Below are 20679 nucleotides of genomic sequence, written 5' to 3'. Positions count from 1 at the left end.
ATTACTAAATCACTGTGAACAAAATTGTCTTTCAAAAAAAAGGTTTAGTTGAGACCAAAGCACCAGGCCGGAGTCTTTCTTTCTACCAAAAACTGAATGAATAGAGAAACAATAAATCATGCAAATGGAAATTGAGCTAGCTTGAATTTATCATGAGATTAACTGATTTATTGATTATTGTGACAGGCCAACCAGAGGTGAAGTTATTTTCACCAACAAGTGGAGAGAATGGTTAAAATCAGTGGGTTTCTTTAGTTCAAAAAGTTTCTAAGTCATTATCCGTTTGATAATGACTATAATCAGTTGGAGTATATATATGATTGAATTAAAATGTTGTTTTTGTAAGGTGATATTTGTTATATATATTATATATTACATTAGCGCAAAAGAAGTAAACTGAATTAAATTGTTTTCTCCTGTTTCTATTTCAGGAATTTATCCGGAGGTTTTTAATGATAAACTTTGTGGTTATTGTTTGTTTTTTGTTTTTCCACCTTTAATTTCTGGCTAAAGCAACCTGGGCAAAGACCAAACTGTCTCCTTGTTTTCCCATGCCCCCTCAGTCTTTCCACAAATAAAGGAGAAAATAAGCTGCAGTTTAAAGGCCTGCAAAGTGAAAGGCTGAACTCAGTTTCAGTTTCTCAGACGTTTCCAGATGAGGTAAAGATGTTCAGCTCCTCTTCATCATCTGCCTGAAGATAAAAACTCACTCACATGTTTCTGCTCTGCTTTAAAGCTGCAGCGCCTGATTCCACAGAGACACAACTCTTTAAGTAATAAAGTTTTATTTCTCTCTCAGCAAAGGTAGGTGACCTTTTCCTAACAGGCAGCTTCTTATTCCACATTTCTGCTAATTAAACGCTCTGAGAGTGCTGGCATGACTCAGATCAGACAGGAGGTTCTGGGAGAGCTGCTCAGTCTTCCGGGGCCGACCCGATCCATTCGGCTGTGGCTGATACGGACGCAACAGCTGAGGTCTTAGAGCACCACTGCCTATCAGCTGCTGGTATTTAGCGTTTCTCTGGCTCTTAAGTCGTGGCCAAACCAAGTCTGGGGAAACGTTTACATTCTGGACTAGAGGAGAAAACCAGAGTACCAAACCAAGGCAACGCCACTCTAAAGACTTGTAGAGGGATTTGAACCCACAATTTTCTCTACTTAACCGCCTGCTCCATCCTCTGAATCTTCCCAGCAGTTTCTATTTTCACTAAGACCAAAGAAAAGGTCTATCAGGTCGCCGTTTTCTGTCTTGTCTGCCCCCACCTCGCCCACTATGATCCCAAACCTCTGCCCTCTATGATCCACAACCTGTGATTGGTTAATGAAGCAGTAGGGAATCTCTTCAGAAACCATGAATTGAACACAGTTCATTGTTAAAACTCTGAGCTCGTTAGTGGGCATAATTAATAATCAGAGTCTGGATAATTTATTGAAGACATTTCTGTTCCAACCTGCTTCTGAAACCTGAGAGAACAAAATTAGTGTCAAACATTTGTACAGCAAAAATGTGTTAGTGAATTATTTTAAAGATATTAATAAAAGTTTCTAGAGGTCAAAGGTCAACTAGCTGTTCCACATTTACAAATTATTATTGAGCAAGCTAAGCAGAACCTCTACTTATACCCAAAAACACCCACACACATACACACACACACACTGAGCCCGCTGTGTGTTTGGGTTAAATAATGTCAAGTTACAAAAAGTCAGAAGTGCATCAGCTGGCATCTTAATTCAGAAATAACTGTGTGTGAAGCTGAGAAACGACAGCGCAAGACCAGGTGTAGCTTCTGTGAAGAAAAAAATAACTGAGGAAAATGAAGGCCTTTTCCGTCAGTGGTTGAGAAGGAGATATAGGGCTTTTCTGACTGTCGATGGGGGTCGATGAAGGGTGATATCAGTGGTGAAAACAAGAAGATTCCTGAAGGACAACAGGATGGAGGTCATACCCTTTTGAAAATTTATGCTGGTAAATATTGTTTAAATGCTTGCAACATTTCTTGAGGAAGACGGCTGAGAAAGTTTCAAGTCAAAATGGAGAACTGAATCAGGAAGCATCTACCTTACCTGCTCGCCTGGGAACACTTCCAGAGTTTCCTTCAGAAAACCTGCTGAGTCCGATTGTAGGGTCACTGAGGTCATCCTGAAGGACAACAGGACAGGAAGAAAACAGGATGGGTGCAGGTTTAAGGTTAAACCGTTTAACAACTCAGAATGAAATCGTCACTTTTCAAACACAAACTTGTAAAATATCACTTTAATAACAGCAAAATACCTGCAATATTTCTTGAGGAAGACTGCTGGACCCGATGGTAGGTTCATTAAGGTCATTCATCAGTGGAGGGTGATGAAGGCCTTTTGTGAGTACTTTTGACAGCTCTGAAAATAATAATTCAACACGTTTGTACTAGTGTAATGAATCTTTGTGATTTTGTAGTTTTGTTTTTTTCCCTGTGGTTTGTTGAGTTATTGCTTTTTTTTCTTTTTTGGGGTTATTGTATTTAGGCCGATTTTTTAAATTATTTTTTTTTACCTGTAATTCAGACTTTTTAACTTCCACAAACAAGATGAAGAAATGAGCTATTCAGTGACATGCACGTATTTATCCCTTTTGAAGTTTTTACAGGCTAATTTTTCTAGCATGAAATTCCAATAAAATACATTTAAGTTTGTGGTTGTATAGAGGAAATCTATAAAAATGTTTTTTATGGACATGAATATTTCTGGAAGGCACTGGAAATTATTTGTTTTGAAGAGTCGACGTAATTATTATATGATCAAATGCCTTGCCATAGCCGATCCTCAAGCGAGCAGTGTGACGTCAGCTCATGTCCCTGCCTATGCTCGCGAGGACAGAAGGATATGACTGCAGTTGATAGACGTGTTGTAGTGATGTAATTTTAGCCGTTTGTTGACTACGGATGGCTGTTTGTGCCAGGCTTTGCGGAGTCGGACAGTCCCGAAGGTGCCGAAGACGACAGAGGAACGACCAGCAGGACCAAGGGAGCGATTCTGACATGGACGAGGAGGAAGAGGAGAGGATCGTAGGCCAGCGGAGAAGCGACGCAGGTAGCTGTGGAGGCCCCGGGCGCGTCGCCGCCGCCGCGGCCGCAGCCACTGCAGAGCCAAGTGACGCTTGTGAATATGGAAGCGGTCATAACACCAACAGACGAGGCTCAAACACTGGACCTCCACACCCAGAGTCATTAATGGAATTACCCCCGGAGCTCTTGGTGGAAATATTCTCTTTGCTTCCTGGAACAGTGTTACCAAATGTCGCACTCGTATGCAAAAAATTCAGACAAATTCTCAACACGGAAACCATATGGAGAAGACGATGCGTGGAAGGTAATGATGATGTTGATCAGACCTGAAAACTGCCAACACAGTCCACTGAAACGTTCAATGACTGAATCATTTCTTTATGAATCCTGTCAGCTACAGCTTGCCACAAAAATATGCTGCCGTGGAAAACACACACAGACAGAGAGAGAGAATCAAGTATCAAGTAGCGTACAGTGACAACATTATTTAGACTGTCGTCATAGTCTGCTGCTTTACTGGGACCTGCCAGCCATTCTCTGCAGTTGATAAGACCGCTGATGCAGGCCTGATCCTTTTTAGCATACACGTAATAACTTCAGACTGTTTGCTTAGGAACCACATGCCACTTACACTAACAATAAACACATTGAAAAGCTGTTGATGTGACGTTAATCGGTGACGCGTGAACAATTTATAGGAAAGGCATTGACTTTAAAATCTATATGTGGACTTATAAGTAACACGGATTAATAAGAGTTAAATGCCGTTGCTTTTCTTGTAAAATTAAAATATTGTTAAACACAGTAAAATCACCAGAATTAAATGTGCTGAGCTGATTTCCACATTGCTGAGTTTCACTGCTGCCAGTGTTGTGTCACGTTCGTTTTTAGGAACTGGCGATTGAAAAACAAGTGGTGCTCAAACTTAACTGATCAACTTTTCAGTAATCTTCCATTTTCATAATAAAATAACAAAAAACTAAAATCACTAAGTTAGATTCACACTCTTCTTACAATGTGATTTTAAAATGCTTCACCTCCTCATTTTTATAAAAAGAAAAACAATCACCATAATCTCATTTTTATATTTGCTTTTTGCACAAGTAAACATGTTGCACAACAACTTTTATGTGCACAGTAGAAGTAGTGCCTTCTACAGCCACTGTCCCAGTCTATTCATTTAATTTCCCTTCTAAAAGCACCTTATTCCACCAACATTTTACTCTGCTATTTTGGCTCTATTTCTTGTGCAAGTCTTGAGTGTGTTGTGCCACTTTTTGTGTGTGTGTGTGTGTGTGTGTGTGAGTGTGTGTGCTACAAACACAGATGAACAAGAACATCTAAAATGAACTTAAATTTTTATGAGCTTGGACAAGGATAATTTTTGGAAAACATACCTTGTTTTGATAACCTTCCCCCTACCACTTACAGACAGTGACTTTATAGAATGACTGCAGAATATACAAAAAGTTTTGTTTGTTTTTTGCTAGACATTGGTATGTTTTAAATATTTTAAATAAACATTTAAAATATTAAGAAAAGGAAGAAATGTCCATATTTAACTTTTTACTGATCTGTTTTGACCACGAAAGTGGGTGGCCTGTATTTAATTTAAAATTGTAGATATTAAAAGGAAAATCAAATTATTTCTTATTTTTTTTGTGGTGGTTTCTGACGAGAACATCCAATTACCAAAAACATGCACAGACCCGTCCCTCGTGGTTTAATGAAAGTCTTTATCAAAAGACTTGCTATTCATTCTTCAGCCTTGTGTAACTTTATAGACACATGATTAGTCTTTTTGCCAGAGGACTATTCCAGGAAATTACTAAAAATAAAATCACACTTGACTTGCAATGCAGTGGGGGGGGTATTAAAGCACCAGCATTTAGAGGCAAGTTGCCCAAAGCATAGCAGAAATATTATTCCACAACAAGCAGGATTCACGGCCTCCATGTGAGGTTGTTAGTCGTCTCTCGGGAATGGAGAGTAGCAATCAAGTTAAAAGAAACCTAATGGTGCACCGAATGCAGTTTTCTGGCTGATTGCCGATTACCAATCTTTAAAAAGCCTGACCTGCTGATTCCTATGTGGTTGTTGCTGATTTTTTAACTTTATTTTTGTCTGAAATGTTGCTAAGTATAGCACGAAAGTCACTGAGTTGGCAACAGTGAAGAGACTATTGTTCACTGCAAACTGGCAGGCATGACCTGCCAATCAAACCTCTCACGGCAGAGAAAAAGAGAACAGTGGTTGATTTTTTAGACATTTGCCAAGGTAGATGAGATCAGTGAGTAAGATGGGCTTCACATGTAAGTATTGGCAGATCATAAAATCTCCCAAAATTAACAAAACCGGGGCCAATTTATCGGTGCACCTCTAATGAAATCAATTAATAAAGTTACACTAGTCTCTATGTTTGCTTTGTCATGTCTAAAAATGTTGAAGTATGCAATTATATTTTTGAACACTGGCAGCTTTTTTGTCTGGCAATGGTAATAGGCTATTTTAACCTGCTTTACTCTGAGGAAACTTTACCGTTAGTTGCATCTCTTAAAAATTCCAAAGTTTGACATGCCTCGGTGACCTTTTACCGTTTGAGTTTTAAACATTTTTTTATGCGCAAACAAATTGATCAAAACTGGAATTTGCACATCAAACTTTAAAAGAAAACCAGAAACCAGTAAGATGCGATGTAGATTAAGATTTATGTAAATGACTATGTCTTGTTGGCTTCCTTAATTAATTAATTTTTTTCAGTTGAAGGATAAAAACCTGAAGATTATATGGCACCTATAGTTGCAAAAAGAGTAAAATACCCCCACCTTTATTTTTTGGCTATTCGAGGATAGTACAAAAGCAATGTTTTTTTTTTATTTTATTTTTTATTAAAGCTGCAGAATATAACTTTTACAGAAATATGTCTTTTCCATATTTGTTTAAACTGTCAACATGTCATCTATGAAAAAATCAAGCTCCTTTATCTCCTCCCACTGCTACTGTTGAGGTCTGCAAAAATGCACCACTGCTGGTCAAAAACAACCAGTCAGAGCCAGGAAGAAGGTCTTGTCAATCATGCTCTTGTACACACCGCTCAATGAACTAATGGCAAAGAAACAACTTACTGTTTCAAGAAAAGTGGTTATTCGCTGTGCTATGCTAACTAGAATTAGCATTCGCAGCAGGTGAGTAGCATGTACTGAGTGATTGATGGCATTAGAACCCTCCTTCTGGCTCTGATTGGTTGTTTCTGACTGAGTGGTGTATTTCTGCAGTTAGTACTGGGAGCACTGGGAAAAGGCAGAGAAGCTTGATTTTTTTTTTTTTCACATTTTATTTGTCTTGTATGATATGATATTGTCATGACACAATGATGATTTTAACAAATGCGTATGAAAATATATATGCATTTTTTTTATAAAAGTTTTAAAGCAGAAACGCTTTTTGCTTTATATTTTTATTATTATTAAAATATCTGATGGTGCATTTTACCACTCATGTCCAATAATTTATACAAATGATTACAACTGAAAATAATAATTTGTTTGTCATTGAGCTGACAGAGAGTTGGACATTATCCTGACTGACTCCTGATCTGTAACCTCAGAAGGTCTGTCTCCTTTGGCTGCCCTACAAATACTCTGTTCAGCTGAGCACATTTTATAGTCGAAACATTATTCTGACATTATTTAGATTCCTTAGCAACACTACTCTATACACAAATTACATGCAGATCTGTAAACGCAGCATTTGAAAATAATGTTTTATGTCCATGTTTTTATGTTAATTTTGACCAAAAGTTTACTTTTTGTAACACTAAGTCTATTATACCATTTTTTGTTTCAGAGTTTGGCATGAGGGAAGACCTGAGGAAGATGGAAGCGACTGGAGTATCTAGCCAAGATCTCTACGTTAAACGTCAGTTTCAGTTTCCTGTTGAAACTTACTGAAGCGCTAAATCTGTCACTATTTTATGTCTTCTCAAGCACCTCTTTCCTTCTCCTTATGTACAGTAACTGTTCAGACAGAATAAGCCGAGAAAGGCTTACTTTTTCATTAAGACATGTTTTTCTCCCTCAGTCTGTTCCTCATTTGTGTACTGGTAGGAATTATAAGCATATTTGCCTTTTGTTTTGTTTTGTTTTGTTTTGTTTTTTAACGTCAGCTGTTTGCTCCTAAAATTAGCTGTTTTCCCTCCAGTAGTCAAATTCTGGACTGAACCCTCTTTGGTTCTGTTGCTGCTCTACACATACCTATGTTGTGCCTGTGCAGGTGTCGTCCCGCGGGTGAAGTCTGGGCGCTTTATGAAGCTCCTACCTGACTACGAGCACATGGACTATAGAGACGTGTACACACACTGTATGTGGGTTGCTGCATCATGACGGATTGTGTGTTTGGGTCTTCATAATGACGCGACTTTGAAGCAAAGCAATTGAAGCTGTACTTCCTGTGATAACAGTTCATTTGTCGTTTACTGAACTGCCTGTTTGCTGCGAAAAGAGAAGGCAGCTTAAGTTGGTGTGCCACATGTGCTGTTTTGAAACTCAACTGTCTGGAACATAGAGTTCTGGTCTGAAGCTTACTCATTGATCTTGGGCTCTTAATGATTTATTTCAAAAAAATGTCTCTATGTTGCAATGCAACACCAAAAAAAACTTCAACAAAAACCAAAACGTGCATGAAGTGGGATTTATTTTTGGCTTTTCCCTACTCCACTCACGGCCAAAATTATGCATGCATGCAGACTCCAATATATGCACACACACACACCCCCCCTCAATTATCTGGTTTAAATATCCCTTAACAAGTTGCAAATGGACTTCACACCTTTTGCAGCCATCATCAAGCTTCTGGTGTAATTGCTCAATGTTTAACGTCTCTTTTTGCCAGCCTTCGTGGAACTGGCACACACCTGGCTCTCCGGTCTCTTTATGTTTATTCCAAATCCAGTTTCGATGTGTTTTTGGAATATCTGTCCTTGTTGGTACACCTAATTGTGTCCAAGTTCGAACCACCTGATTTGAACTGACTAAAAGAAAATATAGGTTATAATGACTTGGTCTCGGTTAATTTTCTTGATTTGGTTCACTTAGTGCAGGGAACGAGCCTGCCGATATCTTGAAACTGCTGAAACATTAGTTTCACTGTCCAGGGTAAGGCAGGTTTCACATCGCCGCGGAGTGAAAGGGTGATTACAAAAATGCTCCAAAATCAGCACCTTCAAGTTTCACTCAGATTTCCCTTTGCTCACAAAACAAGCCTGATGCCTTCTGGAGGAAACATTTATGATCAGTCAATATAAAGACTGAACTGTTTGACTTTACCGACTATAAAAACGTTTTGAACTCGGGATCATTGTACTGACTCTCAAGTCTGGTGGCGGTGGCAGCATTTAGCTGTGGGACTGTTGTGTTGTACAAAATGGACAGAATAATTAAGAATTAAGACTTCTTCCAAATTCTCTAACTTTACCTCAAGTCAGCTCGCTTTTAAAAATCAGATCTGTGTCAAGAAATAGTTTTAATAAACTCGACCTGTGGTGTAAACAAGAGTGATCAAAAATCCAGCCACAATTATGCAAGAAGCTGAGTGAGGTACCATCTGCCATGTTGTTTTCCTTAAAGTCAAATACGCATGTATACTTTTGACACTGAGAGAGAAAGTCAGCAATTGTGGATCCAATTTTTGATTTGTAGAATTCATTCGTCGCAGCCAGTAAAATCTATGGAAGCCCATTACTGCTATGAAGGGGGAAAAAAGTAATTATGAGTTTTAAAATCACAATTACATGTTTTAAAGTAATAAGTATGAGAATAAAAGTCGTAATTGTGACTTTAAATGTCGTAACGACACATTTTAAGGTCAAAATACTAGAATAAAAGTCAGACGTGGGTTTTAAAGTTATAGCTTTGAGATTAAAAGTCGGTTTTAGAAGTTGTATTTTCAAACCGTCCAGCATGTACACTTAGAACTTGTAATTATGACTTTTATTCTTGTAATTATGACATTTTCACGTGAAAATGAGCGGTGCAAACGCATCATTAAAATCCCAAAGTGAATGTGCTTATGACCCTGAAAAGTGAACGTAAATGTCTCTTTGGCAATAAACTGACCATAACTCGATTTAATTCTCATTGAACAACATGATGCAGTGAGTGGTTTTAACTTCACTTTTACCACCTTTAACCATACGGCATTAACTCTCAGGTGATTATGAGTGCAGTCCTGCTGAAACTTATTACAGTGTTCTGTTGTTGTTCTCTTCTTTTGCAGTGCTTCACCCATATAGGCACATTCTAGGGCTTTGGCAGCCTGACATCGGACCTTATGGTGGATTACTCAATGTCGTGGTAAGTATTTCTGCTACCGTTTGATTATGCTTAATTGTTTTTTAGACATGTTTGCATGAAGACGAATTGACAATTTAGCTTTATTAGCTTTCAGTGTTCTGGCAAAACTATTTGTTTGATTAGGGTGATTAAATAAAGCCATATTTCACCCAGGTGGACGGGTTATTCATTATTGGCTGGATGTATCTGCCTCCTCACGATCCCCGGGTGGAAGATCCGATGAGAAGGCGACCGCTTTTCCGCATTCACTTGCTGGAAAGCAAAAAAGCCACTGTGGAGTGTATGTATGGACACAAAGGTCCCCACAAAGGAGACATACAGGTGAGGGCCGTAAGGAAAAAAAGCCCTTAAAATAAGCTCTTTTGTATATGCAGGATATTGTATTTACATGCAAAATACTCCTTATTTAAAGATAGCTGCTTAAAACAAGTTGATCATTCATTAATAGATTCCATATTCTGTTATTTTAGACGGTAAAGAAAGATGAATTTTCCACAAAATGCAACCAGACCGATCATCACCGCATGCCAGGAGGCAGACAGGAGGTACGTCTAACCGGTTCTACTAGATCCTGTTAATAATTAGTTTCATATTCTGATCTGCTGTGCCCTGAGAAGCATATTTCCCACATGTATTAAGCATTTTCACATATCGCACACATTGTGAATTAACAACCACAAACTTTAATGCGTTTTGATTTTATGTGATGGACCAAGACAAAGTAGAAAATAATTGTAAATTAGGTTGGGACAGGGATACATCCTTTTTTTTTTCTTTTTTGCATTCAAATTCTACCCAACTGAGTTAATACATTATAATTGCAAGTGGTTTTGGGGTACATCTTTTGGGTTTTTGTATTCAGTGATCTGAAAGGTCGGGTTTCTTCCACACATAGCATTTTGAATGTAGGTTTTGTTTTCATCTAACCAAAACACCAGAGTCTAATGTTCTCAGACATGCCTCAAAGGACAGCTTTAAGAGATTTTGAGATTGAGATTTTATGCAAGGATTTTCCAATAAACGAAATTGGATGTAAAAAAAAAAAAAATGCATGCCGCTCTGCAGATTTTTCCTGAAAGGATTTTTGATACTTTGAACCATTATTCTTTTAAATTCCAGTTATGTGCTCAATTCTGTTGCTCTATCCCATAAAAATCCCAACAAAAGACATGGTAGTGTGGCTGCACTCTGATAAAATGTGGTAATTTCCACGTGATATTAATACGTTTTATTCTGTACTTTGCTGAGCCTTATGAAATTCAGAGTTCTTTATCATATGAACGTGTGTTCATGCAGGAATTTCGGACTTGGTTGGAGGAAGAATGGGGTCGCACACTGGAAGAGATCTTCCACGAACACATGCAGGAGCTCATTCTGATGAAGTTCATTTACACCAGTCAATATGAGTATGACGATTTATCTTGCACACATTTATTCTGTCTCTATGAGGCTTCAGTAGCAGCTTGGTGGCTTTTGTCTGTTTTTTGTTTTTGCAGCAACTGCTTGACATACAGGCGGATCTACCTGCCTCCTTTGATGCCTTCGGATCTGCTGCAGCCAGGCTTATTCAAAGGCACATACGGGAGTCATGGCTTGGAGATTGTCATGCTAAGTTTCCATGGGATGTCTGCAAGAGCCACTAAACTCACTGTAGGTTTGTCCATAATCACTGTCAGAGGGATAGAAAAGGGAAATCCTTGGAAATAAATGAAAAAGTTCTTGTAAATACACCTCAGCTATGTTTTCTTACAAATGTGCTTTAAAAATCATGTGGTTGTTTTTTTTTTTTTTTTCTAATTCTGTATCTGGAAACTGCCTCTTTCTTCAGCCAATGACCTCAATTACAAATAAAATTGTTCTCTTCCTTCTTTCAGGGAGACCCAAACGTTCCTGCAGGGCAACTCACACTGGATGTTGACCTGAGTCAGCCTGTGGACCTCCCAGAATTGGACCAGCAGCGCAACATAGACGTGCTGTCGCGGATTATATTGGGAATACATGAGAAAGTTCAAAGGGAGGTGGAACAGCCAGCCAGCGACGCCTCTGCTTGTGTCGGACGTGCAGAGGAGGAAGCAGACGGTGCTGCTGCTGAAGAAACGGAGGTCGACCACGGTGCCTGTGCAGACGCGTGCCAGTCTGGTCCCAGCGGTAGTAGCTCGTCTCCTGAGGCTCAGCCCTTTGTTTTGCCTTTAGGGGTCATGGCTCGCAATGAGGTGTACCCTCGCACCTGCAGGAAATGGTGAGGACTCAAATAATAAACCCAAAATGCACATTCTTAGTCCTCATCCTTGCGTCTCTAATGGATAGGATATTCCAGAAGGTTTGATGGAGTAGTGGGAGGAGTAAGGAAGATTTTACAGCTGCACACTTGGTTGTGGAGGGTTACTGTTTGTGGATGTTTGCTGCAGGAGTCTGATAGTCTTTCACATGATGCACAGTTGTATAATGTTGTGTTTATAAAGAAGGAGTGTTTTAAAGTCTGATAGCTTTGCTACTTCATCCATTCAAAATGCTGTTAGGGTTGGGGTGCAGTATGTAACTTGAACATTTTTAAACCATTTTTGCTAAAACTGTCACTGTAAATGACAGTGTAATACAAGACAGATCACCTGTGAAAAGATTGAGCTTCTTCACCTCTTTTACCCGGGATCATTTGTTTTTGCCGATCCCGGGCAAAAACAAACAGCATCAGAGTGTCTTTGCACTGTCTCACCCTTGTGTACGCACTGTTTAATGTGTTAACGGCGGTTACCTTTACAGGAAAACCATTTATTCACATTGGTGGCAATGCTAGCTAGCCAGACCATTCATAGCCTGCTCTGTTGTGGTGATCCAGCTGTAGAATAGCAGCTGTCAATCATGAGGGTGATTGACACCATCGGTATCCACCAGCATGTTGATGAGTTTCGTTTGTGTTTCAGCTTCTACGGAACAGGTCTGATTGCTGGACACGGCTTCACGAGTCCAGAGCGCACGCCGGGGCTCTTCGTGCTGTTCGACGAGGACCGTTTTGGTTTCATCTGGCTGGAGTTGAAATCTTTCAGCCTGTACAGCCGGCTGACGGACCACCTGCCCCACGCCCACGCACCGAGCATGGAGCGCTTTGAGGCTATGCTGCGCAACATGCAGTCTTGGACATCCTGATGCTTCGAGCTTTTGGCAAAATAACCCTTACACATGAATCACCTCCGCTGAGAACGTCACCATCCCAATATCGTTACCCTAACTCTTAATGGTGGAGATTGGGTTTTACTGTGCTACTCTACCTGCTTTGTGTCTCACCCTGACCTAACACACTTATATTTCCCTCACATATGCACTCTGAAGGGCCTCTCATGTCACTGTTTATCACCTCAGCCTGGTATGACCTTAATCTAATTCTAGTGCAGCATGATAACGGGTCACATAAAACTTTATTTATTCCCTGCAGACAAAGGAGAGCGATGGTACCACTTATATCACCCGTTGAGGATCAAACTGTATGTGCCTGTGATTCCAGAACCATGTCTGTACCCGATAGTGCTTGAAGCAGATGAAGGTGTTCAGTGTATTCCGTTATATCACAGTATTATACCAGCTTCAGTGCCGAACATGTTCAAGTGCATGCTGCGTTTATTTAGATCTAATCAGCACTGCATCCATAACCACTATCTAAACATGTTTGGTTTGTGTAAAGCAGCATGCCTTGTTTTTTTTTTTGTTTTGTTTTTTTCCCAGTAGGTAAATTAAAAAATAACACCTTTAGGTAGGTGCTTCTCATGATTTCAAGTCCAAAAACAGAATATACAGTTACATTCGGTATGTTCAGCCAGAAAATACCAGGAATTATTTTAAAATTGGCAATTGTTCTCTATCTTCCATTTGATCAAACCTACATTAGCTAACTTTTATTGATTAATTGGTCTTTGAATCATTTTCATAGGCAACACAACACTTAATGTGACCCCACCAAACATATTAGCCTATTATAAAAGCTGGAAAAAATGTATTGTAATGCAATAGGTAATCTATACAGTAGTTTAAATTGACGTAACCAAATATGCTGTTTTTGCTTCTGTAAAAAAAAAAAAAAGTCTCCATCTTTAAAATGTGTGTTTTCATGGCTGACAGTGTTTTGCCTGGCTTTATTAGCTGCAAACCTTTTGCCACCAGTTCCCCCCTATAATGATTTCTAACTCACTGATCAGACCAACGGCTCAAAGTGCAACTCGAAGCTCAGAGTAACTTTCTGTGTGTCTCATTACGGCCATCTGATGGTGATGCCCAGTAGCTTTCCTACTCCAAGTGCACTTTTCTGGGCAGGTCAGTAAATCATGAAGACCAGTGGCCAGCACTTTTTTTTTCTTCTTTTTTTTTTTTTTAAACCAGACTGCAGTTTTGCTAACATCTGCAAAACAGGTGTTTGCTGAAGCATCCTTGATATGTCACATTTTATTAACTTCATGACAACTTTTTATTGAAATTCTCTGATCTGTAAACCCAGCTATATGAGTGATTTGCCTTTGAAAAGTGTTGCTTTGTAATAATACCATATGCTTGGTTTCATTGGAAGTTTTAGGTTTGACCTTTTGAACTGCTCACAGACTTCAGGGAGCTTTTCAGCTTAAGCACTCAGTAATAAAAATAAAAATTTAAATCTGTTTCTCATATCTTATGTGGGTGTAAGTGTGCTTCGCGTTTCCATAGTGGTGTTTACTAAAAAGCTGTAGTGATGCGAAAAAAGTATTTGCCTCCCTACAGATTTTTTTTTTCCACACCTGAATATTTCAGATCATCAAACAAATGTTCATATCAGACTAAGATAACCCGAATCCAAATAGTGATTTCACCCAGCGCAACAAGCAGTCTGAACCAACCTGTTCCTGTGAGAATAGAAATCCCTCCAGCTCCTTTGGGTAAAATATGAATCAGCTTAGACTATTCAAAAAGCTTTGTAAGTTAGAAATTACTTTAACAGAACCTGACAACATAAAGTAGGCAAAAAAAATAAAAAATCTCAAAATCAGTGTAAGGAAATTCAAGAGAATTCCCAGGAGTGACTTGTCTACCAGAATTGCTCCCAAAGTGTCTCCACAACTCATCTAGGAGGTCACAAAAATTCCCAGAACATTTAAAACATTTCAGGCTTTTCTTGCCCCAGCTAAGTTTTTCATTTGAGATTCAACAGTAAAGAGAACGGGCAAAAATGTTGCCATTTATTGCCATAGGACCAGCGAGATTTAAAACAGTTTTCACTGTTTTCTTTATTGATTTTTTTTTTTGGTGAGCTAGAGCAGTTAAGTACAAAAACAAATTTAAAATGTGTGGCCTTTTTAAAAGGGCAAACATTTTTTTACATTACTGTACTTTAGCCCAGTGATTATTAAGCATCATATTGAAAGGGCTTTCCATTGCAAATACAAATAAGCAGAAGTTACATGCTTACAGTTTGTCTAAAATACAGGCAATGTAAATACATGCATCATGAGAATTTTCAAAGTAGATTCTGCATAATCAAATTTCTCATTTAAAAGGAACAAAGAACTTTAGAAGAGGAAATGTAGAGGAATCCTGTAAAAGTAAAATAAAATCCCAGCATAACCAGTATTGACAGTAGGTAGGTGTCTTTAAAATGACAACACACTAGTAAAAAGATCGTTTCACTCTTGCACTGTTTTTAAATCTTGATAAGTCTGCACTACAACTCACTGTGCTGCACGTCCTCCTGAAGCTTCTTGATCTTCTCTGGCAGAGTTTGGGTCACAAAGACGAACCGGTCCTTCCTGAGGGACTGACCAGACACCTGCTCCTTCAAATCGAGAGACAGGTACTTTTCCTCCGCTCCATACCTGGGCCACTTGACGAGGCCATCGCCATTAGGAGACCTATAAACAAATATTGCTGTAAACTTTGTATTAGCTGTGTGTACTTTGTATTTTGAACAAGCAGCCGCTCTTACCCTGTGCGAGCGAAGTTGCCCCAGTAGTTCATCATGATTTTGCTAAACTCTTCCTCCTCTTCAGGACATGCATCTGAAATTAACAGTGAAGCCATTTGGAAAAATCCACAAGCTTGACATTTGGGGGTAAATTAGGTACACTTACCAGTTAATATTGCATGTGTAGTTGTAAAGCAGTATCCCTGCACCATAAAGACCTCATCTAGATGGTCGCACTTAACAAAGCTGGGCCTTCTTTTCTTTTGAAAGTTGGGGACGTGATGATATTCATACAAGAACACATCAGCACCTGCATCTGGTCGTGGACCAACAGGTATCGTGTTTGTTTAGAAAGCGCTGCAGAGGAAAATAACCAGCACTGATCTAAATGCATGATTTGGAATTAAATACCTCTGTGAGCATTTGCTACTTTCACGGCCGGGGTGGAAAAAAAGAAATCTCCTATAAATTCAGTATATCCATCTCTGTTTCTGATGCGGTTTTCACCAGATCCGACATACGTCGTCACAATCAGATCTCCAATGGCTGCATCTTGGGCCTCAACAGGGAGAAAAAGTCAAAGAATCTGGTTCGTGCAGAGGGAAAGTGACACTGATATATGAGGCAATATGTGTCTTACAAGAGGGTAAAGCATAGACACCATGTCCACAACCTGCTCTCGATCCATTCCTTCTCTCCAGTTTGGAGGAGCAAAGTGCTACAGGAAGTAAATCAAATTAATGACCAATCTTACAGTAGACATTAATAAAATAACAAAAAAAAAAAAAACATCCTCCTTCAGTAATTAAACATTTATAGCTTACATCACCAACAACAAAACCTCCTTCATGATTATTAACACCGGTTATGAATGGCACAGTGAGGAGTTTGTGCTTCTGGAGCAGCTCAGGGACAGGCTCAGTCAGGAAGTGGCCATCAACATGTATTGGATATCTCAAAAATGGATCCTTAAGAAGAAATGGTGGAGATGGTGAAATGAGCAGAAATAATATATCTAAACTATATGAATTTTTTCATTCAGCACCTCACCTTCCCTAACGCCAGTATGGTATCAGTGTCCAGGTTTCTCATGCATTCAGCAATCTTCTCTGTGCTTTCAAGACTACAGCCTGTAGCATTTGCTACTGCCTGAAGAAAGGTACATTTCTTTGGAATAAAAAAATTAAACCATGTTAAAGGACAAAAAAAGGACAACTAACCTCCATTACTGGCACAGGATCATTCATCAGGATATCCATTGCAGCTGTACCACTCTGAGCAATGGCTCGGTGAAACAGGCCATCGGATAACGGAGACAGAAGCTGAGGATTTAAGTTGCAGAACAATAATTTATGTGTTTGCAGTAAGATTATAATAGTTTTTAGAGGGGATGGAGAGGGGCGGGGATCACTGAAGAGTTCTTACTAAGAGTGAAACGCTAATACCACCAGCAGACACCCCAAATATGGTGACTAAATCTGGGTTTCCTCCAAAGCTGTGAATATTCTCCTTGACCCACTTCAGGGCTTGGATCTGGTCCAAAAGGCCAAAGTTTCCTGGCACATGCTCATCTCCGGTGCTGTATTGTTTACATCAAATTCAAATCAGTAGAATATGTTCCTGGTTTGATGTAATCATGTTTTAGCAGCCTATTTACCTGACAAAGCCCAGAGCTCCCAGGCGATACTGGATCAGAACCACAACAACATCCTGGTATGCAGCCAGAGCAGAGCCGTCATATGACGAAGCAGATCCAACCACAAAGCCTCCACCGTGGATCCACACCATGACCTGAGAGAGCAATTCAATGCTTTGCTTTGATTGCACTGAGCTCATCAAACACCAATCTGCAACGTTTTCTCATTAGGTGAAGCAAGAGGGCCTGTTAGTGTTTACATGGAGACTGCAGTTATGTAATGCAATTTGCCAGTTTTGTATTACAATTTATTAATTTATGAAGTGAAAACCTATTCAAGCCAAACACACATCTTTAAATCATTTGATTATCACCTAGTTCAATTTCACTAGCCACACTCAAATCAAGATTCTGAAATAGATCCTCTCAAAAACAGCCAGATCCTCAGAGGACTCCAATTCCTCTGCAATATTTTAACTAATAAAAAAAAAACCAGAAAGCCAGGTTAAGGTGTGGTGAGTGATAATGTAAACAAAGATGAAGACATTCTTGGGATAATGGTCTGTGAAGCCAATTATTTGGACACACCAGAACATAGAATATGCTTAGCACAAACCAAACCCAGAATTATAGGAAAATATTCTCAGTGAAGCACGGAGGTGGAAGTGTCATGATTTGTGAATGCTGTGCTGCAGGATGGCCTGGCCAGCTCACATTCACAGAATCCACCAAAAACTGTGAAGTGTATCAGAGAGTAATTGAGGACAACCTGTAAATATGGCAGATAAAATAAGTATTGAATATATGAGGGAAATTATGTACTGCTGCTTTGAGCAAATCAATCTCAGCTTGTTCAATATTACTGATGGCCATTATGGTGCACGCTATTTTACAGAATTTGGAACTTGAAAATCTTATGCCTCTGTATATTATAGCTACAATAACAGCAGATGAAATGAGTGTGGATTAAAAAAGACACATGAATACACATATTTAAAGCAGCGATCCTTACAGGGAGCTTGGCATCAGGAGCTCTATTTGCAGGGCTGTAAATGTTGAGGTACAGACAGTCTTCTGAACGCTCTGGGACTTCTGATATCAGCAAACCGAGTTTATCAATCAGTTCATTGGCAACATCCATACTTTGAATGCACCTGCAAAACAGATATGTTTCATAAGCAAATGCTAAACAGAACCTCCAGGTGTAAACTTCCTAAAACCGGAGCTAACGTGTCCTACATGTTGGGTTGCTTCATGGCGTCTCTCAGTCCTTGCCATCCCTCTGCAGGCTGAGGTGCGGCCAGTCTCAGGGTGGGGCCGAGAGGAGGCTTAGCAAAAGGGACGCCCAGGAAGGCGTGGACGCCGCTCTCCTTCCCCTTTACGCTCACATACTGACCTCTCAGTCTGCCAAGCTTGGTTTGGACCTCTGGTGCTGTCAGGATTTTATGAACCAATCATGACGTTACAGGGTTTTGTTCCAAAGTTAAATAACAAAATAAGAAATCAGCTGTTCTAACTGCTAATGTTGCTTTATCATATTCAGATAATAACAGTTTATTAAAATGCAGGGGAATTTGACTTCAATTTATTTATACAGCACAAAATCACAACAAATATCTCAAGACAATTTACAAAATCTTTTCAAATAAATCATACATTACAATTGATCCTAGTTATCAAACACTACAGTATGCTCAATTAATTATTCAAAACCGTTTCAAAAGTTTCTAAGAAAATCCAATAAATTACGTTCCGTCTTTGACTTTACAGCAATCCCTCATAATGAGTATGCATATAGAGACAGGAAAATTACATCAGCATTCTTAATATATAAAATGAGGGAATATCTATGAGGTTTAACACCTCATCAACAACTTTCTGAGTATTTGTACTCAGAAAGCTGGAACAAATAGAGGAACAATTTCAAGCATTCCATCTCCAGGACCTTTTGCATGTCTAACCTCATAACTGAACTCTGAGGTCAAACAAGAAATTGTTCCATGTGGCTTCCAATTTAAAAAGCAGTGACAATTAGGCATTTGGACAATAACCCCAACCTGTAGAGTCTAGGACAACCAATGTCTCCATGTTAGGTCTGTTCACAAAATCAGTAATTTCATGGAGCTCTTAAAGACCCATTTCTCTTCAGTTTGCATTTGACTGTAGTGAAAATTGATAACTCGATTCTGTTACTGAGCTGTCCTTATGTCTTTAAAGATTTTCATTTCAACACTTTAGTTTTTGCCGTTTGTCATATATTTTGCTTGCTCTGAAAGGACTTTAGTGCAGATATTAAGTATAAAAATAAAATTATATGCATAAGTGCATAAATAACATTTTTAAAATGGCAGGATTTTTGGGAGGCTTATGTTCCTCAGGAGAACAGACTGAAGATATCCAGGATAGGACATAGCCTCTAAGCTCTGAACTAAAACTTTGACAAACTACAGCAAGATATTTCTTTTTCTATTGATTCTTTTTATTGGCTTCGTTATACTTTGAACTTTGGCTGCTGCACAGACAGAAAGAGCAAAACAAGGTATTACAACATTACAGTGTGTGTTAAAGGTTTAAATCTCAGCAAAATGATTGAGGCAGACCAATCAATTCAAGTGTGCATCTCGGAAATCTGCTCTGTGCAGCTCAGCTTACACAATCTTTGTGTAACCTGCTCAACTGCAGTGCATGAAGTGTCCATGTGGAACATGTCTCTGAATTTACATTTTTAAGAAGTGGAACTGAAATTGTATTTACTGAAGCAACATACAAATGGTCTTGAGTGACTCACTGTTATCCACCAACTCTTACTGCACAGAGGTCGTAAATAAAGAGCAAGAATGGACAATGTGTTCAAAAACTCTGTTTTCAGACATTTACTACTTGGTAATGTGCAAAAATAGAGATCAAGTAAAATCGATAGAGCATTTTTCCCTACTTCCAGCAGCTTATATTCGACACAAGCAGACCAACATCTTGTGCATGACTTACCTTGCAAATCTGCAGTGACGCCAAGAAAAACAACAAACAGAAGACAGCAAACGTGTTTAATGTAGAACTTCATGTTGGTAGTCAGGAAGTGAAATCTGACACTAGTGAAGGCAGCAGCAAAGTAATCAGAAGAAATGATGCTGCCTCCTACTGACTTTTCAACTAAACTCTTGAACACATAGCTCTCAAGCACAGGATTTGCATCTACTTGTGGAGTACTTTATTGCTGCTAGTTTATGCACAGGTTAAATGAAGATTAACCTGTGTATAAAGCATGAGTTTTATGATATCTGCTTAAAATATAAAGTCTGCTTAAATTTACTGTGTAATCCATAAAGAAGGTATCACAATTACCCACCAATCAGCTTTAGTAACGTAGTGATACACTGTATATGGTAATGTGTGGTCATTTATTTTGTTAAATAATAGGTAATTTAGGTACTATTAAACAGTAATTTAATTATAATTGGCACTCAAATTAGTTCAATTACATAGTAATATACAGTAAAGTATTTCACTTGGTAATCACATGGTACTTAGGAGACTGCAAAGAGTTACCTATTTTGTTTAAAATTTAAATTATTAAAGCATATTTGATCTTGAGATAAAACATATTACATTTTTATTAAAAATTTCTGTACCCAAGTACCACACTGGACTCCATTTCTTTTTTTTCTCCCCCCTTTCTCTATTGTCTTTTTTGCACACCCACATCTAACACTTGTATTTGTCATATATATATATATA

The 20679-nt window shown here is 38.8% G+C and overlaps 2 protein-coding genes and 1 long non-coding RNA gene across 6 annotated transcripts; 1 reads left to right on the top strand and 2 right to left on the bottom strand.

The window, feature by feature from the left end:
* Positions 1-423: 423 nt before the first annotated feature.
* On the bottom strand, positions 424-4649 carry LOC106940759 (uncharacterized). 3 transcript variants are annotated; one of them, XR_001423193.1, is made up of 4 exons: positions 4439-4649; positions 2273-2374; positions 2065-2140; positions 424-1918 (listed from the first exon to the last, which is right to left on the bottom strand). It is a non-coding gene; the product is annotated as an uncharacterized LOC106940759 (long non-coding RNA). The 3 variants fall into 3 exon arrangements; XR_001423194.1 differs by lacking the exon at positions 4439-4649 and adding an exon at positions 2531-2687 and having other exon boundaries at positions 2273-2376; XR_001423192.1 differs by lacking the exon at positions 4439-4649 and having other exon boundaries at positions 2273-2441.
* On the top strand, positions 2901-13463 carry fbxo31 (F-box protein 31). Of its 2 annotated transcripts, XM_015023577.1 has the most exons (10): positions 2901-3345; positions 6888-6959; positions 7314-7400; positions 9315-9391; positions 9545-9712; positions 9862-9936; positions 10688-10797; positions 10888-11041; positions 11266-11630; positions 12313-13463. In XM_015023577.1, the coding sequence occupies exons 1-10, from the start codon at positions 2919-2921 to the stop codon at positions 12533-12535; spliced, it is 1758 nt and encodes a 585-aa protein (XP_014879063.1). In that variant the 5' UTR covers positions 2901-2918; the 3' UTR covers positions 12536-13463. The 2 variants fall into 2 exon arrangements, with proteins under 2 accessions (XP_014879063.1, XP_014879064.1); XM_015023578.1 differs by lacking the exon at positions 7314-7400.
* A 1471-nt stretch (positions 13464-14934) lies between these two features.
* LOC106940758 (liver carboxylesterase 2-like) lies at positions 14935-20676 on the bottom strand. Its single transcript, XM_015023579.1, has 13 exons — positions 19933-20676; positions 18184-18376; positions 17957-18098; positions 16966-17099; positions 16734-16887; positions 16529-16630; positions 16359-16457; positions 16133-16276; positions 15949-16026; positions 15720-15867; positions 15475-15624; positions 15330-15402; positions 14935-15255 (listed from the first exon to the last, which is right to left on the bottom strand). The coding sequence occupies exons 1-13, from the start codon at positions 20003-20005 to the stop codon at positions 15069-15071; spliced, it is 1677 nt and encodes a 558-aa protein (XP_014879065.1). The 5' UTR covers positions 20006-20676; the 3' UTR covers positions 14935-15068.
* Between the last annotated feature and the right edge of the window lie 3 nt (positions 20677-20679).

The sequence above is a fragment of the Poecilia latipinna genome, unplaced genomic scaffold (genome assembly GCF_001443285.1).
Source record: "Poecilia latipinna isolate Pla-1442-1.1 unplaced genomic scaffold, P_latipinna-1.0 Scaffold3349, whole genome shotgun sequence".
In the NCBI taxonomy this organism is placed as follows: domain Eukaryota; kingdom Metazoa; phylum Chordata; class Actinopteri; order Cyprinodontiformes; family Poeciliidae; genus Poecilia; species Poecilia latipinna.
The sequence above is the reverse complement of the archived record's forward strand: the minus strand, read 5'-3'. Positions and strand labels throughout refer to the sequence as shown.